The sequence below is a fragment of the Pristiophorus japonicus genome, chromosome 1 (assembly GCF_044704955.1).
Source record: "Pristiophorus japonicus isolate sPriJap1 chromosome 1, sPriJap1.hap1, whole genome shotgun sequence".
NCBI classification, from domain to species: Eukaryota; Metazoa; Chordata; class Chondrichthyes; family Pristiophoridae; genus Pristiophorus; species Pristiophorus japonicus.
Window position 1 is genome coordinate 149,258,892 of NC_091977.1, and position 20,829 is coordinate 149,279,720.

A 20,829-nucleotide genomic window follows, 5' to 3' on the forward strand; every position below is an offset into this window, starting at 1 on the left:
GATATAGATAGACTAAGTGAGTGGGCAAAAATTTGGCAGATGGAGTATAATGCGGGAAAATGTGAGATTATTCACTTTGGCAGAAAAAAAATAGAAAAGCTAATTATAATTTAAATGGAGAAAAATTGCAAAGTGTTGCAGTACAGAGGTACCTGGGGTTCCTTGTGCATGAAACACAAAGGGCCCAAGTTTCCACATGACTTGCGCCTGATTTTTAGGAGCAACTGGTGGAGAACGGACTATCTTAGAAATCGCAATTCTCCACATTTTATTTTCTGCAGTTCTAGTGAGGTAGAACAGTTCTACTTTGGAACAGAATTTTTTCTTCAAAAGGGGGCGTGTCCGGCCACTGATGCCTGATTTCAAAGTTTCCACAGTGAAAACGTACTCCAAACTAAAGTAGAATGGAGCAAGTGAAGATTTTTGTAGAACTGAAAAAACCTGTTCTACACATTAAAAAATCAGGCGCAGTTTACAAATTAGGCGTCCAGAACGAGGTGGGGGGGAAAAAGAGAAGTCATTAAATTCTACACTCAATCCTTATTTATACTTCTGCAAATATTATATAAATAAATCCAACCTGAATAAACATTTATAAGCAAAGAAAAGATTAAATAAACCATCTTCCTACCTGTGTGAAAGTGCTTTAGCCATCGTTCGTTCCCGCGGGGGGTGGGGAAGGAAACCGCCGTTTGTTGGCGCGGAGGGGAGGGAGGGGAAGGACACAGCGGTTTGTTGCCGCCGCGGAGGGGAGGGAGGGGGAGGAAACCGCCGTTTGTTGCCGTGGAGGGGAGGGAGGGGAAGGAGACAGCGGTTTGTTGCCGCCGCGGAGGGGAGGGAGGGGAAGGAGACAGTGGTTTGTTGCCATGGAGGGGAGGGAGGGGAAGGAAGGAGACAGTGGTTTGTTGCCGCCGTGGAGGGGAGGGAGGGGAAGGAGACAGCGGTTTGTTGCCATGGAGGGGAGGGAGGGGAAGGAGACAGCGGTTTGTTGCCGTGGAGGGGAGGGAGGGGAAGGAGACAGCGGTTTGTTGCCGCCGCGGAGGGGAGGGAGGGGAAGGAGACAGCGGTTTGTTGCTGCCGCGGAGGGGAGGGATGGGGAGGAAACCGCCGTTTGTTGCCGTGGAGGGTGCGGAGGGGAAGGAGACAGTGAGAAGGGTAGCCTCAGTGCTGATGTGCTGATGGCAATGTGCTTTTATTAAAAAATGTTCAAAAATTAAACAGCTACAAAGAATTACAAAAATGGGCGAGTGCCAATGTTTCCTTCACACTGCGCGCGCGCGAACGCTCCAATGCGCACGCGCAGCGTTGCCGGCAGGAAAAAAACTAATTTAAATAGTACCTGCCCCCTCCAAAATCGGCGCGAATGTAGGCTCCGCCCCCCTGGGCGCCGCGCCAAACAGACAAGGAGCTGCAAAGCGCTCGAGAATAGCGCTTTTTTTTCTGGCGCCGTTTTAGGCGCGAAAAACGGGCGCCCAGCTCGGAGGGGCGCCCGTTTTTTATCCTGTGGAAACTTGGGCCCATTAAGTTAGTATGCAGGTACAGCAAGTAATCAGGAAGGCAAATAGAATGTTGGCCTTTATTGCAAGGGGGGTGGAGTATAAAGTAGAGAAGTCCTGCTACAACTGTATAGGGTATTGGTGAGGCCACACCTGGAGTACTGTGTACAGTTTTTGTCTCCGTATTTAAGGAAGGATATAGTTACATTGGAGGCTGTTCAGAGAAGGTTCACTAGGTTGATTCCGGAGATGAGGAGGTTGACTTATGAAGATAGGTTGTTTAGGTTAGGCCTATACTCATTGGAGTTCAGGTGATCGTATTGAAACATATAAGATAATGAGGTTGATGCCGAGAAGATATTTCCACATAGGGGAAACTAAAACTACGGGACATGGTCTTAGAATAAGGGGCCGCACATTTAAAACAGAGATGAGGAGGAATTTCTTCTCGGAGGGTTGTAAATTTATGGAATTCTCTGCCCCAGAGAGCTGTGGAGGCTGGGTCATTGAATATATTTTAAGCGGAGTTACAGATTTTTGAGCGATAAGGGAATAAAGGGTTATGGGGAGCGGGCAGGGAAGTAGAGCCGAGTCCATGATCAGATCTGCCATGATCTTATTGAATGGCGGAGCAGGCTCGAGGGGCCAGGTGGCATATTCCTGCTCCTATTTCTTATGTTATGTTCTTATGGTAAAGGTCGATGGGTGTTTTTGTGCCTGGAAGGCTATTTCCAGTGGGGCTCCGCAGGGCTCAGTACTGGGTTCCTGGCTTTTTGTGGTATATATCAGATTTAGACTTGAAAGTAGGGAGTATGATTAAGAAGTTTGCAAATGATACCAAAATTGGCTGTGTGATTGATAATGAAGAAGAAAGCTGTAGAATGCAGGAAAATATCAAATGAACTACACAATAAATGGTGGGACAGTGAGAAGTGCAGAGGAACAAATGGAACCTTGTAGTGCTGTCCACAGATACCTGAAGGTAACAGGACAGGTAGATAAGGTAGTTAAGGCGGCATATGGAATAATTGCCTTTATTAGCCGAGGCAAAGAATACAAGAGCAAGGAGGTTATGCTTGATCTGTATAAAACACTAGTTAGGCCACAGCTAGAGTACTGCGTACAGTTCTAGTCACCACATTACAGGAAAGATGTGATTCCATTAGAGAGGATACAGAGGAGATTTACAAGGATGTTGCCTGGACTAGAGAATTTTAGCTATGAGGAAAGATTGGATAGGCTGGTGTTGTTTTCTTTGGAACAGAGTAAGCTGAGGAGAGACCTTTGAGGTGTATAAAATTAAGGGGCCTAGATAGGGTGGATAGGAAGGACCTATTTCCCTTAGCAGAGGGGTCAACAACCTGGGGGCATAGAGTTAAAGTGGTTGTCAGGAAATTTAGAGGGGATATGAGGAGAAATCTTTTCAACCAGAGTGTGGTGGGGGTCTAGAAATCACTGCCTGAAAGGGTGGTAGAGGCAGAAACCCTCACCACATTTTAAAAAGTACTTGAATTGCCGTAACCTACAAGACTACAGGCCAAGAGCTAGAAATTGGGATTAGGCTGGATAGCTCTTTGTCAGTCAGCACAGACACATTGTGCCGCAATGGTCTCTTTCCGTGTTGTAAATTTCTATGATTCTATAAGGAATTCCAGAGAGAAGGGCAGGAACAGCTGAAGGCCGTGCCATTAACTGTGAGGTAAAGGAAAAGGGGAATATACAAAATACAGAGTCAGATAACCATAGAGTGCAGGATAGGATGCAAGTTTGGATGAACTTGCACAGTTAGGGTGGAGTGGGGACACAGAACAATTTGAAGAGCAAAACAAGAATTTTAAATTCAACACATTGTGGGACAAGCAGCCAATGTGGGTCATCAAGGATAGAGTGTCACAGACAAGCTTGACTTCAAAAATGCAGGTAAGGCTTCCATATTTCCCTTTGTCTAATGTAATACAACACAGATAGATTTTATATTACAGACAGGGTAAGCTTCTAGTGCTTTGAAGAGACATTCCTATTTTTTGAAAAAATAAATTTCAATGTTCTCCCTCACATAGACTTCTAACTGGGAACCAGATACAACAAAATATAGTTCTCATAACAGCTGCCATCACTATTCAGTGTTCTCCGCCCTCTAATTGGCGAGCCCTTACTTCTCAAGCTCCAATGATTTTAATTTTCAAACATCAGAAGTGCTCTTAAGAGCTCAGACTGTCTATGAGCAACGCCACAAGAGTAATACACAAGAGATTGCGCAAAATAAGTAGGGTGGCACTGATCTTGCTTTTCAAAGATCATTTAGGTCAATTTTTTTTTAATAGAAATTAGTTGCACAATTGATCAATGTACTTCAACAAGAGCTCATGGTTAACTGTTCCTCATACTACTAAGTCTCACAAGCAGAAGGTGCTTATTCATCTTGTAAAGATTAATAGTATCTCTAAAATAACCTTATATGAAGCTGAATATCCCATACAATCTTTTTTTTTAAAACCACATTAATTCATAACCCACTAGACATTCCAAAATTGGCAGAGCCATAGGGGAAAGGGGCAAGGGAATGAGTGGAACATACACTCTCTCCCCAAGTTTTGTGGCATGAGTAATGTGCTACTGTGACCCATGTTCCCAACCCAGATGTGTGTCTGATATCTTTCACACCGCCACACCAACCCCCACCCTCCCCTTCACCGCCCTTCCTTAAGTGGCTCTGCCTCTGTTCCTAGTTGTGCCTCTGCTCCTAAACAGCTGGAAATATTTTAATATCACACAAAGAAAGAACAGAGTTGTGCCAAATATTCATTACAAACCTGGAGATCATTACTTTCACTGGCATTTACTTAGACATTTTGACCTATATTTAACAAAATAATGTATATTAGAATTCTCTTTTTACACTGCATCATAGTAGCTACAGAGCAACATCATTTAAATTGTCTGTTCCAAGTGGGACAATAGACTCAGTGAAATCTTGTACCAGTAATTTTACTCAACTGAAAGTATGAAGGTATGAAAGTACTAAACACTTCTGGTACCAATTTGCTATTGCAATGATCGAGTTTTTTAAAAATCCAAAAAATAATGGTCGGGGAAAATAACCATTTTAAATAGTTTTTAAATTGCACAATAATCTAGAACTGATGTTTTCATCCACAGATATAGTTCCATAGTTGATACCAGTCATTTAACATTTTTGTAAATCTTATTTGCACAAGCAAAGCAATTATACATTAATGGGCCTCCTCCTGAGGTCTCCATCACAAAAGCTTGTCTTCAGTCAATTCAATTCACTCCACGTGATATCAAGAAACGGCTGGCTGCACTGGATACAGGAAAGGCTATGGGCCACGATAACATCCCGGCAGTAGTGCTCCAGAACTAGCAACGCCTCTAGACAAGCTGTTCCAGTACAGCTGCAACACTTGCATCCATCCAACAAAGTGGAAAATTGCCCAGGTATGTCCTGTCCACAAAATGCAGGACAAATCTAATCCAGCCAATTAATGCCCCATTAGCCTACTCTCTATCATCAGCGAAGTGATGGAAGAAGTCATCGACCGTGCTATTAAATGGCACTCACCAATGCTTAGTTCAGGGTCCGCCAGGAGCACTCGGTTCCAGACCCGATTACAACCTTGGTCCAAACATGGACAAAAGAACTGAATACTACAGGTTAGGCGAGTGTGACAGACCTTGACTTCAAGGCAGCACTTGACAGAGTGTGGCATCAAGGAGCACAAGCAAAACTGAAGTTAATGGGAATCATGGGGAAAACTCTTCACTGGCTGGAGTCATGCCTAGCACCAAGGAAGATGGTTGTGGTTGTTGGAGGCCAATCATCTCAGCCCCAGGATATTGCTGCGAGTGTTCCTCAGGGCAGTGTCCTATGCCCAACCATCTTCAGCTGCTTCATCAATGAACTTCTCTCCATCACAAGGTCAGAAGTGGGGATGTTTGCACAGTGTTCAGTTCCATTTACAACTCCTCAGATAGTGAAACATAGAAACAGAGAAAGTAGGTGCAGGAGTAAGCCATTCGGCCCTTCGAGCCTGCACCACCATTCAATATGATCATGGCTGATCATTCACCTCAGTATCCCATTCCTGCTTTCTCTCCATATCCCTTTAGCCGTAAGGGCCACATCTAACTCCCTTTTGAATATATCTAACAAACTGGCCTCAACAACTTTGTGGTAGAGTTCCACAGGTTCACAATTCTCTGAGTGAAGAAGTTTCTCCTCATCTCGGTCTTAAATGGCTTACCCCTTATCCTTAGACTGTGACCTCTGGTTCTGGACTTCCCCAACATCGGGAACATTCTTCCTGCATTTAACCTGTCCAATCCTGTCAGAATTTTATATGTTTCTATGAAATCCCCTTTCAGTCTTCTAAATTCCAGTGAATATAAGCCAATCGATCCAGTCTTTCTTCATATGTCAGTCCTACCATCCCGGGAATCAGTCTGGTGAACCTTCGCTGCATTCCCTCAATAGCATGAAGTAATCCATGCCAACATGCAGCAAGACTTGGACAATATTCAAGCTTGGGCTGATAAATGGTAAACAATCGAGCCACAAGTGCCACGCAATGACCATCTCCAACATGCGAGAGTCTGGCCATCTCCCCATGGCGTTCAACGCGATTACCATTGCCAAATCCCCCATTCAACACCCTGGGATCACCATTGACAGGAAACTTAACTGGACTAGCCACAAATACTGTGGCTACAAGAGCAGATCAGAGGCTGGGTATTCTGTGGTGAGTGACTCACCTCCTGACTCCTCAAAGCCTTTCCACAATATACAAGGAGTCAGGAGCGTGATGGAATACTCTCCTCTTGCCTGGATGTGTGCAGCTCCGACAATACTGAAGAAGCTTGACACCATCCAGGACAAAGCAGCCAACTTGACTGACATTCCATCCATCACATTAAACAGTCACTCCCTCCACCACTGACACACCGTGGCTGCAATGTGTATCATTTCCAAGATGCATTGCAGCAACTCGCCAAGGCTTCTTCAACTGCACTTTCCAAACCCGTGATTTCTACCACCTAGAAGAACAAGGGCAGCAGACACATAGAAACACCATCATTTCCAAGTTCCCCTCCTCGTCATACACCATCCTGACTTGGAACTATATTGCCGTTCCTTCATCGTTGCCGGGTCAAAATCCTGGAACTCCCTCCCGAACAGCAATATGAGCATACAGGGTACCTTCGCCACACTGACTGCAGCAGTTCAAGGTGGCTTATCTTCGAGGGCAAGTTGGGATGGCAATAAATGCTGCCGTTGCCAGCGACGCCCACATCCCATGAAATAATTTTTTTTTAAACCCTCACCCCATGTTTTGCAAGAAAAGGCAAAGAAGTAATGCTAAATCTATGTAACTCAGTGGTTAGGTGCAGTTAGGAGGAGGCCCACGAATGAATTAAAAAAAATGGTACAGTACCTGTAGTATTACTGCATGTAGAATTCTGTTTTTAACAAAAAAGTTTAGTTTACTGTGGTGAACGGTTCTAATTAAGTTATATTTAAAGATCTGTTGGGAATTGAGTAGAAACTTCATCCCATTTGTCGTGCCAAACCAGTAATTTATCCAACTTAAAAAACACAAGAACAAAAAAATGGAGGCAATATAGAAAATTCCTCATTTCTCCCCAAAGACATAGTTAAAATGTAAGTGAAAAAAGCTAAGTCCACTTTTCATAACTAATGACTAGACATTAAATTCACTGAACAAAATCAAATGTTTCCAGGTCAAAGTCCTTAGTTCAGCAAAACTGAAATATTTCAGGGGTAAGGGTGGGGGCGGGGGGAGGGTATTAAATAGGCCATATAAAGGAGAATAACTTGTAGTTGGTCTTTGGTTGCAACATTAAACTCTCCTACAGCCTTCGCTTTGCTTCCTGACCCTTCCCCCAGTTAAAAAAACAATCAAATCCATCCTGGCATCTGGAATATCACTGTCTGCTAAACGGAAGAGAGGAGGAAGACTGAAGCTGCCTTCGGTATTTTAATTTATTGCTGACTTTAATTGGGAGTTTTGTAGCCTATATTGAATTTAATTAATTTATCTAACTTTAACTAGTATAACGATACAAATTTCTGAATGAATTATTTCTGTACTCAAAATATTTCCTGCAATATACCCTTAAATGTCTCAACAGCTTTGCCTGACCAATTGACATTCCTGACAAATCTAAACTCATGCTGTACCAATGCAAAAACATGCAGATCATTTCCTGACTAATGCTGTAAGCTTCGTAAGTCCAAAGATGCACAAAGTCCATTAAAGTTTCATCTTCCCCACAATCCTCTTCCATAGTTATCCAGCTCTCACCTCTTTTTTTTCTGTTGTTGAATCAGTTCCACATTTAACAGCAACTCCAGAGCTCATAGTGCTGGCTTTTCGTGTGCAGAATTGAAATGTCCTAGAATTTAAGCCATATATACAGTGCGACTGCTTCCAGCTTCTCTGCCTGCTACATTCCAGTAAAGCCAGCCATTTTCAACCCAAAACGGACTCGCAGCCTGAATTAATGATGCAAGCCTGCTGACATTCTCCAAGAGCCAAACATCTTCCACTTAAAAAATAATTCAACGTAGAGTAACACATTATCTCAGAGTGGGATAGCATGGGTTGAACAATTAATGATCTGTTGGTTAAAAATTTACTCAGAAGTTGTCCAGCCCCCGCTGTTATGCTATCTTAGAAGACAAGTCAGTGTTACAGTACCTCCCCCACAGTTTGTGCTGCTGTTTAGCTGCTAGATTGAAGGCACCTCCCAGAGGAACTGAAAGTACTGCCTATTTGGTAGGGTTGTCGTGCATGCAGCAGTTCCAGCAGCAAGCCATCCATCTCCTTCACCAAAAGGTTTGTTTTCAGAAATTAGATTTCTCTGTTTAATCCCAAGTTTGCAGCGTTTAAGCACTGTAAATGTAGGTTATGTATAGATTGAACCCAGCTTTCTCTGCCTGCTATGGACTACATAGGAGGGAGTGTGTGGCAAAATCCTCGTCAGTAATGGATGCTGCTTTCTTTGGAAATTGCCCATAAACTGCATATATAAAAAGGAGTATATACCGAAATAAATCCAAATGAGGGCATCAGTATTTTTTTTTAAAAACAATTTAAAAATCTTTCATTACGACTTATTTTGTTCTCCTCAGAAGACACTTTCACGACATCCCATTTACATGAAAAGCAACATTTATTCTGGTGACAGCAAATGGTTAGCAACTCTGCACTGACTTAGTCAGTACATTCTGATACATGGACAAAACACACAAACTATAAAGATACACATTTTGAAGTACTGTATTAGATTTTTCCATCCATAGTATAAATCCTTCCAAGAAGCAGTTTACCCTCACTAGTGGAGCATGAATTTTTTATACTGCTCCACAATTATGCATTTATGTTATGCACCAAAAAAAACTCACATTAATGAAAACGTCTCAGCAAAATTGTAAGTGTTCTTTCATCCATAAGGTTATTTGTAATAAAGACAAATTCCAACCAGAACATTTAGCAAACATTTGAGTTATTTAGTTATTTCTCCACAGCATCTCAAAAAATTTCCTTTAAACTTAATGAATAATTCTATCAATTCTGCGTGTTAAATTCAACAGTAGTTGAAACATTTTCGCTGAACCTGCTGATGATCCCTCTATCAACAAACAACAGGCAAAGCTGTGATTCCCGGTCCTGGTTTAATTTGGTAAACCCAAGCCTGGGTTCCTGATTGAGTCATTAATCCTTCACTTAATCATTTGAAAATGAAAACCTTGTGGTTAACGATGTGAAGCAGGTGCTATAGTTGCAAATATTTAAACTCAAACCATTCCAGGATTACCAGGACACAATTAAATAAAAGTTTACAATGTATTCAATAAATTGCAGAAGCAAAAATTGGAATTCAAATAGCTTTACAAGTTGCTAAGTATTAACTGTGTATAAGCTACATTATATTTTAAGCTAAAGGACTCACTTCATAGAAACATAGAAAATAGGTGCAGGAGTAGGCCATTCAGCCGTTTAAGCCTGCATGACGATTCAATAAGATCATGGCTGATCATTTACCTCAGTACCCCTTTCCTGCTTTCTCTCCATCCCCCTTGATCCCTTTAGCCGTAAGGGCCATATCTAACACCCTCTTGAATATATCCAATGAACTGGCATCAACAACTCTCTGCGGTAGAGAATTCCACAGGTTAACAACTCTCTGAGTGAAGAAGTGTCTCCTCATCTCGGTCCTAAATAGTTCACCCCTTATCCTTAGACTGTGACCCCTGGTTCTGGACTCCCCCAACATCGGGAACATTCTTCTTGCATCTAACCTGTCCAGTCCCGTCAGAATTTTATACGTTTCTATGAGATCCCCTCTCATTCTTCTAAACTCCAGTGAATACAGGTCCAGTTGATCCAGTCTCTCCTCATATGTCAATCCTGCCATCCCGGGAATTAGTCTGGTGAACCTTCGCTGCACTCCCTCATTAGCAAGCACATCCTTCCTCAGATTAGGAGACCCAAAACTGAACACAATATTCCAGGTGAGGCCTCACCAAGGCCCTGTACAACTGCAGTAAGACCTCCCTACTCCTATACTCAAATCCCCTAGCTATAAGTTTCCAAGCAGCATTTGGTCAGTTTATCTGGCTGCATAAATATTCAAGACATCGCTAAATCATTGAATTCTTTGAATACTTTATAAATTGTATTGCGTGAGATGGCTCACCAGTCTTGCAAAAGTACATCTTGTTTTCTGACATGCCATTACAACAATTCTACATTGAGAAATTGCAGCAGAACATCAAATTAAATAGTCATGGAAATAGCAACTTAGCAAGAGATGATGCTCATCCTTCCTCTCCCTGGTCTTTCCCTCTTTTTTTCTCTGCTGCACCAAGCCTATCCTAGCTCTCGGAAAAACTGCAACATACTAAAATCAATAATGTTAAAATGATACCATCCAACAGGCTATCATCCACAGTTGGCGTAAATGCTGCAATTCACTGGAAGGTCTGATGTGGATAAGTGATTTTCCAGCAATCTGTGACCACGGTCTTTGAAATTTCAATACTGAGCGACTTCTCCTTGCTAAATAATATGCATTTTAACAATACAGTCCAGCAGAAAACTTTTATCCAAATTGACTAAGGAACTCTGATTGGGAGAACTTTGGATAAGCTGAGGGCACTTTCAATTTCAAAATATAAATATACAGAACACAAGAGATGAGCCTAGAGTCACTTTACCAAAAAGTTTTGATAAAGTTACATTATAGTTTATATTGGATTTAACACTGAAGTATCAAATAATGGAATCTAAGCAAGCACCAATGCGATTTTACAAACTGTTAAAACATCTTTTTCTTCTTACCCATGAATGATAAGGCCAGAATAATTTCCCACGTTAGTTTAAGTGGGAAACTAGTGGGAATCTTAGAAAAATCTTCAGCAGGCAAAAACTAAAGCTTTTAACTGCTTTAGTGTATTCCACACAAATACAAAAGTATTAAAAGATATAGAATTTGTAATGCACAGTTAATATGAAAATCAAGTAAATAAATCACTTTCCACTCAGTGCCCTATCTTGATAACAGCCCACCCAATGAAGCATTTCCAAATATTTTCTACTCGATTGGTAGCATTGTTTAAGTACTTAGATCTCAGTATAGGTGCAGCGTCCAGAATTCGGAACCTCGGGACCGAGGCCATTCTGGATTCCGCACTTTTCCAGACATTGGATCGTCCCTGTACTCAAATCCCCTCGCTATGAAGGCCAACATGCCATTTGCTTTCTTAACCGCCTGCTGTACCTGCATGCCAACCTTCAATGACTGATGTACCATGACACCCAGGTCTCGTTGCACCTCCCTTTTCCTAATCTGTCACCATTCAGATAATAGTCTGTCTTCTCTGTTTTTACCACCAAAGTGGATAACCTCACATTTATCCACATTATACTTCATCTGCCATGCATTTGATGTGTAGTCACTGATACGTGTCAAATGAAAACCCCTAAGCCAATTCAAGGAAAATAATCTAGGAAATTCTTCTCCACCCTTCAGAAGTGCTCAAAATGAATTCCAGGAAGCCAGTGACCATGAGGCATATCACCCAATACCCTACCTACCTTTTGTACACTGATCAGCTACAGCAAGGAACCTATCCTGCTCCTTTTGAATGCTTGCAGCAAATTCACACTTACCATACCAAGAACTTGTTCCACAGGTTGACTATATGTACTAAGCTTATGTAACTTGTCCTCCCTAACCTATCTACTTTAAGAAGCCACATTATGGTCCTTTCATTATTTAAAAAATCTCTAGTAGCCCTCCCGTGAACCTCTACACAGACCTCTAAAACAGTGAGGTAACCAAAACTAGATATAATGTTCTAAATGAGGCCTAACCAAGGGCTTATACAAGGACAATATTGTGCTTTTTGGTTTTATATTGAATCACCCTGGTAATAAACCTTAATACTCCATTTGCTTTTGCTATAAGGTCACAACACTGGTGGTGAACCTTTAGAGATTCATGCACGATAATGCCCAAGTCACTATCCGAATCAACAGACCTTAGTTCAGAACCTTGCATATTATACACATGGTTGGCTTTATCACTACCCCCAACGTGCATGGAACTTTTACCATTGCTGGAACTGGATGGACCTTCCGTGACAAAGTGATAAATTCAACTTTTGCACCAACTCCTTCTGCTTTAAACTTGCGTTTGCCATGAACAGTTCTTCTGTTGCCAAATCCATGACCCCGTATAAATGGGCATATTCAGCAACAAAAGTACTTGGTTATTAATCAGGCACAAGATTTCTTGGATTCAATTAACACAATATAGGCATCAGTGAAATGTTACTTTTCCTGAAATAAGAGCCATTTTCAACCAATTTCTAAAGCTTTACAATTGCTTAGATTTGTATTTTGCACCTGAGAATTTGCCTACTGAATTATGAGTTGCTAAGGCACACTAAAGTCAGCCTTTCATAACAGTGAAGGTTGAAACAAGTTTGTTTTACATTAAATACTTTGTTTCCAAGTTCAACAACCCTAGTTTGCTCATAAATGTTTATGAAGCATAGTGGGTGGGTCCACTAACAGCCTACATCTCTTCCTGCCATTGTTTCAAAAATTGTTAACTATTTAAAATCCACGTTCCAATCAATTTAGATAGGTATCTTCTGCATGAATGTAATTTTTATGAAATTTATTTTAAAAAGTGTTACTGTTTCTTATACATAATGACAGAACAGTTAGTTTGCAACAATTAATTCAGAGGGAAACAGTATTTTTGTAACAAATACAATGTAAACCTGATCTGTATAATCAAAATATCAAAAAACTGTTTAGAATCAGACATCTATTTAACAAAATATATCAGAATATTGTATGACCCTCACCCTACCACAACTCCCAACCTTTCAGCCCAAAAACCTGAAAATAAAATTTGGAGCTGCAAACAAGGTGAGCATCAACATTCTCCTCTTTATGCTTAATTTGGGGTAAATACATTTAAAAAATTGCAAACAATCTGGATGACATAGTACTGATCACTACACTACTGTGTAGCAAAGAAGATGTCAATTAATGTAAAGGAAAATAGCAATAGTTTCTCTAAGCATAAGTACAGTCAAAGAATGGGAATCTTGTACTTGAGAATGAAAAAATGGCAAGGCAGTTCAGTCCCAAGGAATGCACATCCTGTGCCATATGGGAAGTCATGGATGCATCTCCGACCCATCCAGGCAATCGAAACTAGTCTAGATCACCCTGGCCGTATTCTATTCTCTGCAGTACTTACCATTATATCTGCACCAACCAACAAAAGGTCATCTAGTCTAATCCCAATTACCAGCTCTAGGTCCATAACCCTGCAGGTTACTGCACTTTGTGCCATTTTAAGAGATCCAACCATCTCTTAAAACTGCTGAGGGTTTCTGCATCCACCACTCTTCCAGGCAGCAAGTTCCAGATCCCCACAACCCTCTGCGTTAAGAAGCCCCCCCTCAAATCCCTTCTAAACCTTCCACCAACCACCTTAACCTATGCCCCCTCATAATAGCCCCCTCCACCAATGGAAATAGACCCTTACTATCCACTATGTCCAGGCCCCTCAATATTTTGTACACCTCAATGAGGTCTCCTCTCAACCTCCTCTGTTCCAATGAGAACAAACCCAGCCTATCCAATCTGTCCTCAAAACTAAGATTCTCCATTCCAGGCAGCATTCTAGTAAATTCTCCTCTGCATCCTCTCTAGTGCAATCACGTCCTTCCTATAATACGGCGACCAGAACTGCACACAGTACTCCAGCTGTGGCCTAACCAAAGTATTATACAATTTAAGCATAACCTCCCTGCTCTTATATTCTATGCCTTGGCCAATAAAGGCAAGCATTCAGTATGCCTTCTTAGCCACCTGGCCTGCTACTTTCAGGGATCTGTGGACAAGCACTCCAAGGTTCCTTTGTTCATCTACACTATTAAGTGACCTATCGCTTAATGTGTATACCCTTTCCTTATTATCCCTCCCAAAGTGCATCACCTCACACTTCTCTGAATTAAATTCATTTGCCACTGCTCTGCCTACCTGACCAGTAGATTGATATCTCCTGCAGCCAATGACTTTCCTCTTCATTATAATTAGGACTAACGATATGCCCCAAATATCTATGCTGAGATCACTTCAGTTTTCCAGTTATCTAAAATGATTTAAATATGGATAGATTATTGATTTGAAATCCTTAATAGTAACAACACGAGAGGTTAAAAACCTAGGTTCACACAGAAAATTGCCAGCCTTTCAATGCAGAAAAGCTCAAACAAGGCAATTTATCTGTAGTAGCAACGATGAGACATGCATTTAAATTAGTAAGTATGTGGCTGATGGTCTAACCCATTGTTTTTTTTTTATTCGTGTCCAATCGTTCCAATCGTTACAATTCTTTGTCAAACGCCAGAGGTCACCCTGCACCAGTCAAGGATCACTCTGCGCCAATGCTCTTAGCCAAAAGGCCTAGAGCCACTGCACCGTTCCTGGAAGTACTGCAATACCAGGTTCGTGCCATGGAGGTGGATGGGTCAGGTCCCCCACACACCTCCGTGGAGGTGGATGGGTCAAGCCATCCCACCCACCCATTGTTTCCCAGATGCAGTTGCAGACAGATGACAAGTTGATTGACAACTGTGTTTAGGATGCCAGACAGACCTGAGTGAGAGGGGTAAAGCCAATGATTCTTTGTAGACCCTTTGACTGACAGGTCTGTGGCAAAAAGTTTCTATTTGTGGGATTTATCTAGGGATGCCTGAGCCCAGAATCAATCTTATGTTGAGACATAACTCAGAAGCGTGTTGGTTAATTTAATGCATCAAGAAGGATAACAAAGTTTGTAAACGACTAAATACACTGTATTGAAAACAGTTCAGTTACCTGTTCTATTCTTGTTGGTTTACAGTTTGCATGCTGATCTGCTAGATTACATATTCAATCCACCTACTGAAGATGAGAATCATGTGGTGGTTCACATTGTGCTTTTGATTAAATTAGTATAATGACAAGGATCTCTGTTCAACCCCAGGATCTCACTATTGTTTACCTAGATATTAGACAGATAAAGACACGTCACTTCAGTTCACTTATAGCAGTCATCAGTGACACTGAACAGGAGTTGAATGCCTAGCGAAAACCACAAAATCACAATAAACACGAGGAATTGTATCAAAGTTTGCTAATAGCACCAAATTAGGGAGTATGGCAAACTATGAGGAAAAATACAAGATATTACAGGAGGACACAGAAAGGTTAGCAGAGTGGACAGATAGGTGGCAGGTGCAATTCCACACAGATAAATGTGAAGCAATGCATTTTGGACAAGAGAATAGTGAAAGGAAGTATACATTTAACAGAGCAGAGTAACAGAAACATCTAGGGAATCAGGTATATAGATTAAAAAAAGATATGCAGATAGAAAAGACCATAAAGAGGCAAAAGAAATTTGAGTTTTGAATACTAAAATCAAGACAGTGATGATGAATTGGTATAACACTTTGGTCAGGTCACAATTGGAATAGTCCAACGCTCTCGACAGCCCACTCACTATATGAAGCATATGAAAGCCATGAAAAGAGTAGATTGAAGATTCACTAGAATTATATCAGGAATGAGAGGTTATGAAGAAAGGTTTGACAAATTGGGGCCAAAGATAATTAAGGTAGATCTAATACAGATTTTCAAAATTATGAATGATTTTGAGTACACATCATGAAAGACTGCTTCACTGGTTGGCAAACTGATACAAGTCTGCAAAGTCTCAAAATTATAATTATAACGAAGGGAGAAACTAGAAGAATTTATTTTACACAGAGGGCTATGAAAACATAGAATACTTTACCACAAATGTGTATTGAGACAAACTATAACAAACAAACTTGCATTTATATAGCAACTTATCGCATCTTCAAACTGAATGTGCAGTCACTATTATACAGGTGCAGGGTCCAAAATCCGGAGTTCCGGAATCCAGACCGATTGGTGGCAGGGTCGTCATGAATACGTAAAATGTTCCGGAATCTGGACCCGCCGACCCTGCCAGGCCCTGCCGCTGCCCGACCTCGGGCCACGCCTACACTCGCTGCCCTTACCCCGCCGCCGCTCATCTCACCGACCTGCCCGAACACCTCCATGGCGATGGTGCCCCGCCCAAACAGCTCCTCCATGGCGGCGGGGGCCCGCCCGAACAGTTCCTCCAAGGCGGGGCCCCCCCCCCCCTTTCTGAAATCCATATTAGTGACATCAGAAAGACGAACCAAAGTCCAGATCCAGGTCCCCAGGGTTCCAGATTCTGGACGCTGCACCTGTATAGGCAAACAGGGCAGCCAATTTGCGCACAAAGTCCCACAGACAGAACCTTGGTTTAACATCTTATCCAAATCAGGGCATTTCTGACAGTGTGGTATTCTATTAGCATTGCACTGAAGTATCAGCTTTAGATTATTGCTCAAGTCCACAGTGGGAATTGAAACCAAAACTTTGTGACTCAGAAGTTCGACTCATCAACTCGGCCAAGCTGACACTTTATTTAAAAGGACATTTATTAAAGATTTGAAAATATAAAAATATAGAAAAGTAGTTCAAGAGCTTGCACCAGCACAGCCACTGAGTGAAAGCGGCCCCCTGTGCTGTAAATTTGAAGCCTCCTTAATTTGATGATTTTTGTCCTACTCAGCAGTAAGTGGTTAAAATGGCTACAAAAGCAAGAATTGTGGTAATCTTCAATTAACCCATTTGTTGGCATAGGTAAATGCCACAATAAATGAAGACATACCAAAAGAGACAAAAGCAAAAAAAAAAATACAAAAGAATTTTGACAAGATAGTGGAATGGGCTAAAAAGTGGCAGATGGAATTCAATGTCAGTAAGTGTGAAGTGATGCACTTTGGTAAAAAGAACAGCAATAATTATACCCTGAATGGAAGTAGGCATGGTGTTGTGGAAGAACACAGGGATTTGGGGTCCAGGTTCACAAGACATTAAAGGCAGCACCTCAGGTTGATAAAGTCACAAAAAAGTTAATGGATTTTAGGTCAAGAGGTATAAAATACAAAAGCCAAGAGGTAATGGTGAGCCTATATAAAAACAACAAGTATTTATTTGTAGTACTGTATGCAGTACTGAGCTCCAAACTATAGGAAAGATAAAGGTTTTAGAAAAGGTACAATGCAGATTCGCGAAGATGCGATCTGGTATTCCAAAATATAAATGTCAAAACAGACGTGAAAATTGTGTCTTTTTGTTAGAACGCAAATTACAGAACAACAGGGTGGAGTGCTTAAAATGATGGAAAGATGGGACAGCGTAGATAGAAACAGACTTGCCTAACCCTTTGCCCAAGTTTTATAGATATGTGAAGAGAAAAAGATTAGTGAAGACAAACGTAGGTCCCGTGCAGTCGGATTCAGGTGAATTTATAATGGGGAACAAAGAAATGGCAGACCAATTGAACAAATACTTTGGTTCTGTCTTCACGAAGGAAGACAAAAATAACCTTCCAAAAGTACTATGAGACCGAGGGTCTAGTGAGGAGGAGGAACTGAAGGATATCCTTATTAGGTAGGAAAATATGTTAGGGAAATTGATGGGACTGAAGGCTGATAAATCCCCGGGGCCTGATAGTCTGCAGCCCAGAGTACTTAAGGAAGTGGCCCTAGAAATAGTGGATGCATTGATGATCATCTTCCAGTCTATCGATTCGGGATCAGTTCCTATGGACTGGAGGGCAGTTAATATAACACCACTTTTTAAAAAGGGAGGGAGGGAGAAAGAAAGCGGGTAATTATAGACCGGTTAGCCTAACATCAGTAGTGGGGAAAATGTTGGAATCAATTATTAAGGATGAAATAGCAGCGCATTTGGAAAGCAGTGACAGGATCGGTCCAAGTCAGCATGGATTTATGAAAGGGAAATCATGTTCGACAAATTTTCTGGAATTTTTTGAGGATGTAACTAGTAGAGTGGACAAGGGAGAACCAGTGGATGTGGTGTATTTGGACTTTCAAAAGGCTTTTGACAAGGTCCCACACAAGAGATTGGTGTGCAAAATCAAAGCACATGGTATTGGGGGTAATATACTGATGTGGATAGAGAACTGGTTGGCAGACAGGAAGCAGAGTGTCGGGATAAATGGGTCCTTTTCAGAATGGCAGGCAGTGACTAGTGGAGTGCTGTGGGGCTCAGTGCTGGAACCCCAGCTCTTTACAATATACATTAATGTTTTGGATGAAGGAATTGAGTGTAATATCTCCAAGTTTGCAAATGACACTAAACTGAGTGGCAGTGTGAGCTGTGAGGGGGATGCTAGGAGGCTGCAGGGTGACTTGGGACAGGTTAGGTGAGTGGGCAAATGCATGGCAGGTGCAGGAAAATGTGGATAAATGTGAAGTTAACCACTTTGGGGGCAAAAACGCGAAGACAGATTATCTGAATGGCGGCAGATTAGGAAAAGGGGAGGTGCAACGAGACCTGGGTGTTGTCGTTCATCAGTCATTGAAAGTTGGCATACAGGTACAGCAGGCAGTAAAGAAGGCAAATGGTATGTTGGCCTTCATAGCTAGGGGATTTGAGTATAGCAGCAGGGAGGTCTTACTGCAGTTGTATAGGGCCTTGGTGAGGCCTCACCTGGAATATTGTGTTCAGTTTTGGTCTCCTAATCTGAGGAAGGACGTTCTTGCTATTGAGGGAGTGCAGCGAAGGTTCATCAGACTGATTCCCAGGATGGCAGGACTGACTTATGAGGAGAGTCTGGATCAACTGGGCCTTTATACATTGGGAGTTGAGAGGGATGAGAGGGGATCTCATAGAAACATATAAGATTCTGACGGGACGGGACAGGTTAGATGCGGGTAGAATGTTCCCAATGTTGGGGAACTCCAGAACCAGGGGACAGTGTCTTCGGATAAGGGGTAGGCCATTTAGGACTGAGATGAGGGGAAACTTCTTCACTCAGAGAGTTGTTAACCTGTGGAAATCCCTGCCGCAGAGAGTTGTTGATGCCAGTTCATTGGATATATTCAAGAGGGAGTTAGATATGGCCCTTACGGCTAAGGGGATCAAGGGGTATGGAGAGAAAGCAGGAAAGGGGTACTGAGGGAATGATCAGCCATGATCTTATTGAATGGTGGTGCAGGCTCGAAAGGCCGAATGGCCTACTCCTGCACCTATTTTCTATGTTTCTATGTTTGGTCGTCTGCCCTTACATCGCATCGGGCTCAGTGTCAAATTTTGTTTTGTAATGCTCCTGTGAAGCGCCTTGGAACGTTTTACTACATTATAGGCTTTATATAAAGAAAAGTTGTTGTTGTTATAGCTGAGGTGTCTAAAACAAAGGGCCATAGATACGATTAAATGTAAGGGACTTAGAATAGAGAGCAGGAGAATGATTTCACTGAGCTGTGAGGCTGTGGTATTCATTTCCAGGTTTCGTGGTTGAGGCAGAAACTATGATAACATTCAAGGTTAGATTGAACAGGTGGATAATGGAAAAGGGTTGAAAGGATATGGGAACAGGGTGGGTAAAAGTGATTATAATTATTTGCTCGAATAGTGGGTAAGCCCTGACACAGACTGATTGAGTCAAATGGTTGGTTTCTGTGATGTAACTTCAATGTATTAGTGTTGCAATATTATACAAAAAGCAAATTACTGCAGATGCTGGAACAAAAAAATTTGGAAAATACTCTGAAGGGCAGCATCTGTGAGGAGAGGAAGGTAGAGTTAATATTTCAGGTCAATGACCAATCACCTGATGAAAGACTAACTAACTCAAACATTAATCCTACCTTCCTCTCTCCATAGCCTGACCTGCTGAGCGTTTTTTGTATTTATTGCCATATTATACTTTTCTTTTCCAGCCTGTGAGAAAGCAGCTATCTTTTGCTTTTTGACTCACTATAGTTCAAAGTTATGCAACTGTGACCTTGACAAGAATGGTATATTTAATATTAAAGTTCACCCTCTTATAACTACATCAAAGTCAACACAGAATAAAAGTGACAATGCTCAACAAACTATCTTCGCCGACTTATGAACTCCCTTCCAAAATAAAAGTCTCCAAATTAAAACTGTGAATCCACACGGATAATGACGGACAGGAAAAGATCCCCTGGTCCATCCAGCCTGTCCCACACAATTGTGATGACTTGTGCATCACAATATATATAATCCCCAACCAATTTGGGAGGGAAACAAATGTTAAATTCCTCTCCAGCCCCTGCAGGTTATCAAAATGAATCCAGGAGATCACTCGCGCCTCGATAACACCATGCAGTAATTAACTTTTGTATAATGTCATCTCTGCCTCAGAAACATATCCAGCTCTCGCTTGAAGGAATTCAACAAATCAGCGTCCATTACACGAGCCAGCAGCCTGTTTCAAAGATCCACTATTCTCTGAGAAAAGAATCACTTCCTGACATAACCTAGATTTGGCCTTATACAACTTAAAATTATGACCCCACCTCCTTCCTAACCTTTCTACATCTTACAAAGCTCGATCAAATCATGCCTCAGTCTTCACTTCTCTAAAGTGTAGAGACCAAGCTCTTTTAGCCTATCTTAATAACTACGATGCTTCAAACTGACAATTAATCTAGAAACATAGAAAAGAAGCTGCAGGAGTAGGCCATTCGGCCCTTCGAGCCTGCACCACCATTCAATATGATCATGGCTGATCATGCAACTTCAGTACCCCATTTCTGCTTTCTCTCCATACCCCTTCATCCCTTTAGCGGTAAGGACCACATCTAACTCCCTTT

At 41.7% G+C, this 20,829-nt stretch overlaps 1 protein-coding gene across 4 annotated transcripts in view; it reads right to left on the reverse strand.

Moving 5' to 3' along the window:
- The window catches only part of mcc (MCC regulator of WNT signaling pathway), a 448,431-nt gene that overhangs the window by 265,205 nt on the left and 162,397 nt on the right, over positions 1 to 20,829 (reverse strand). The window contains exon 1 of one of the 4 annotated variants that reach the window (XM_070883778.1): positions 7,841 to 8,106. The exons of the other annotated variants lie outside the window; for them this stretch is intronic. Coding sequence (XP_070739879.1) covers positions 7,841 to 7,897 — 57 coding nt within the window. The 5' untranslated portion in view covers positions 7,898 to 8,106. Of the gene's footprint in view, positions 1 to 7,840; positions 8,107 to 20,829 lie in introns of those variants that run through there. 4 annotated transcript variants of the gene reach the window in all.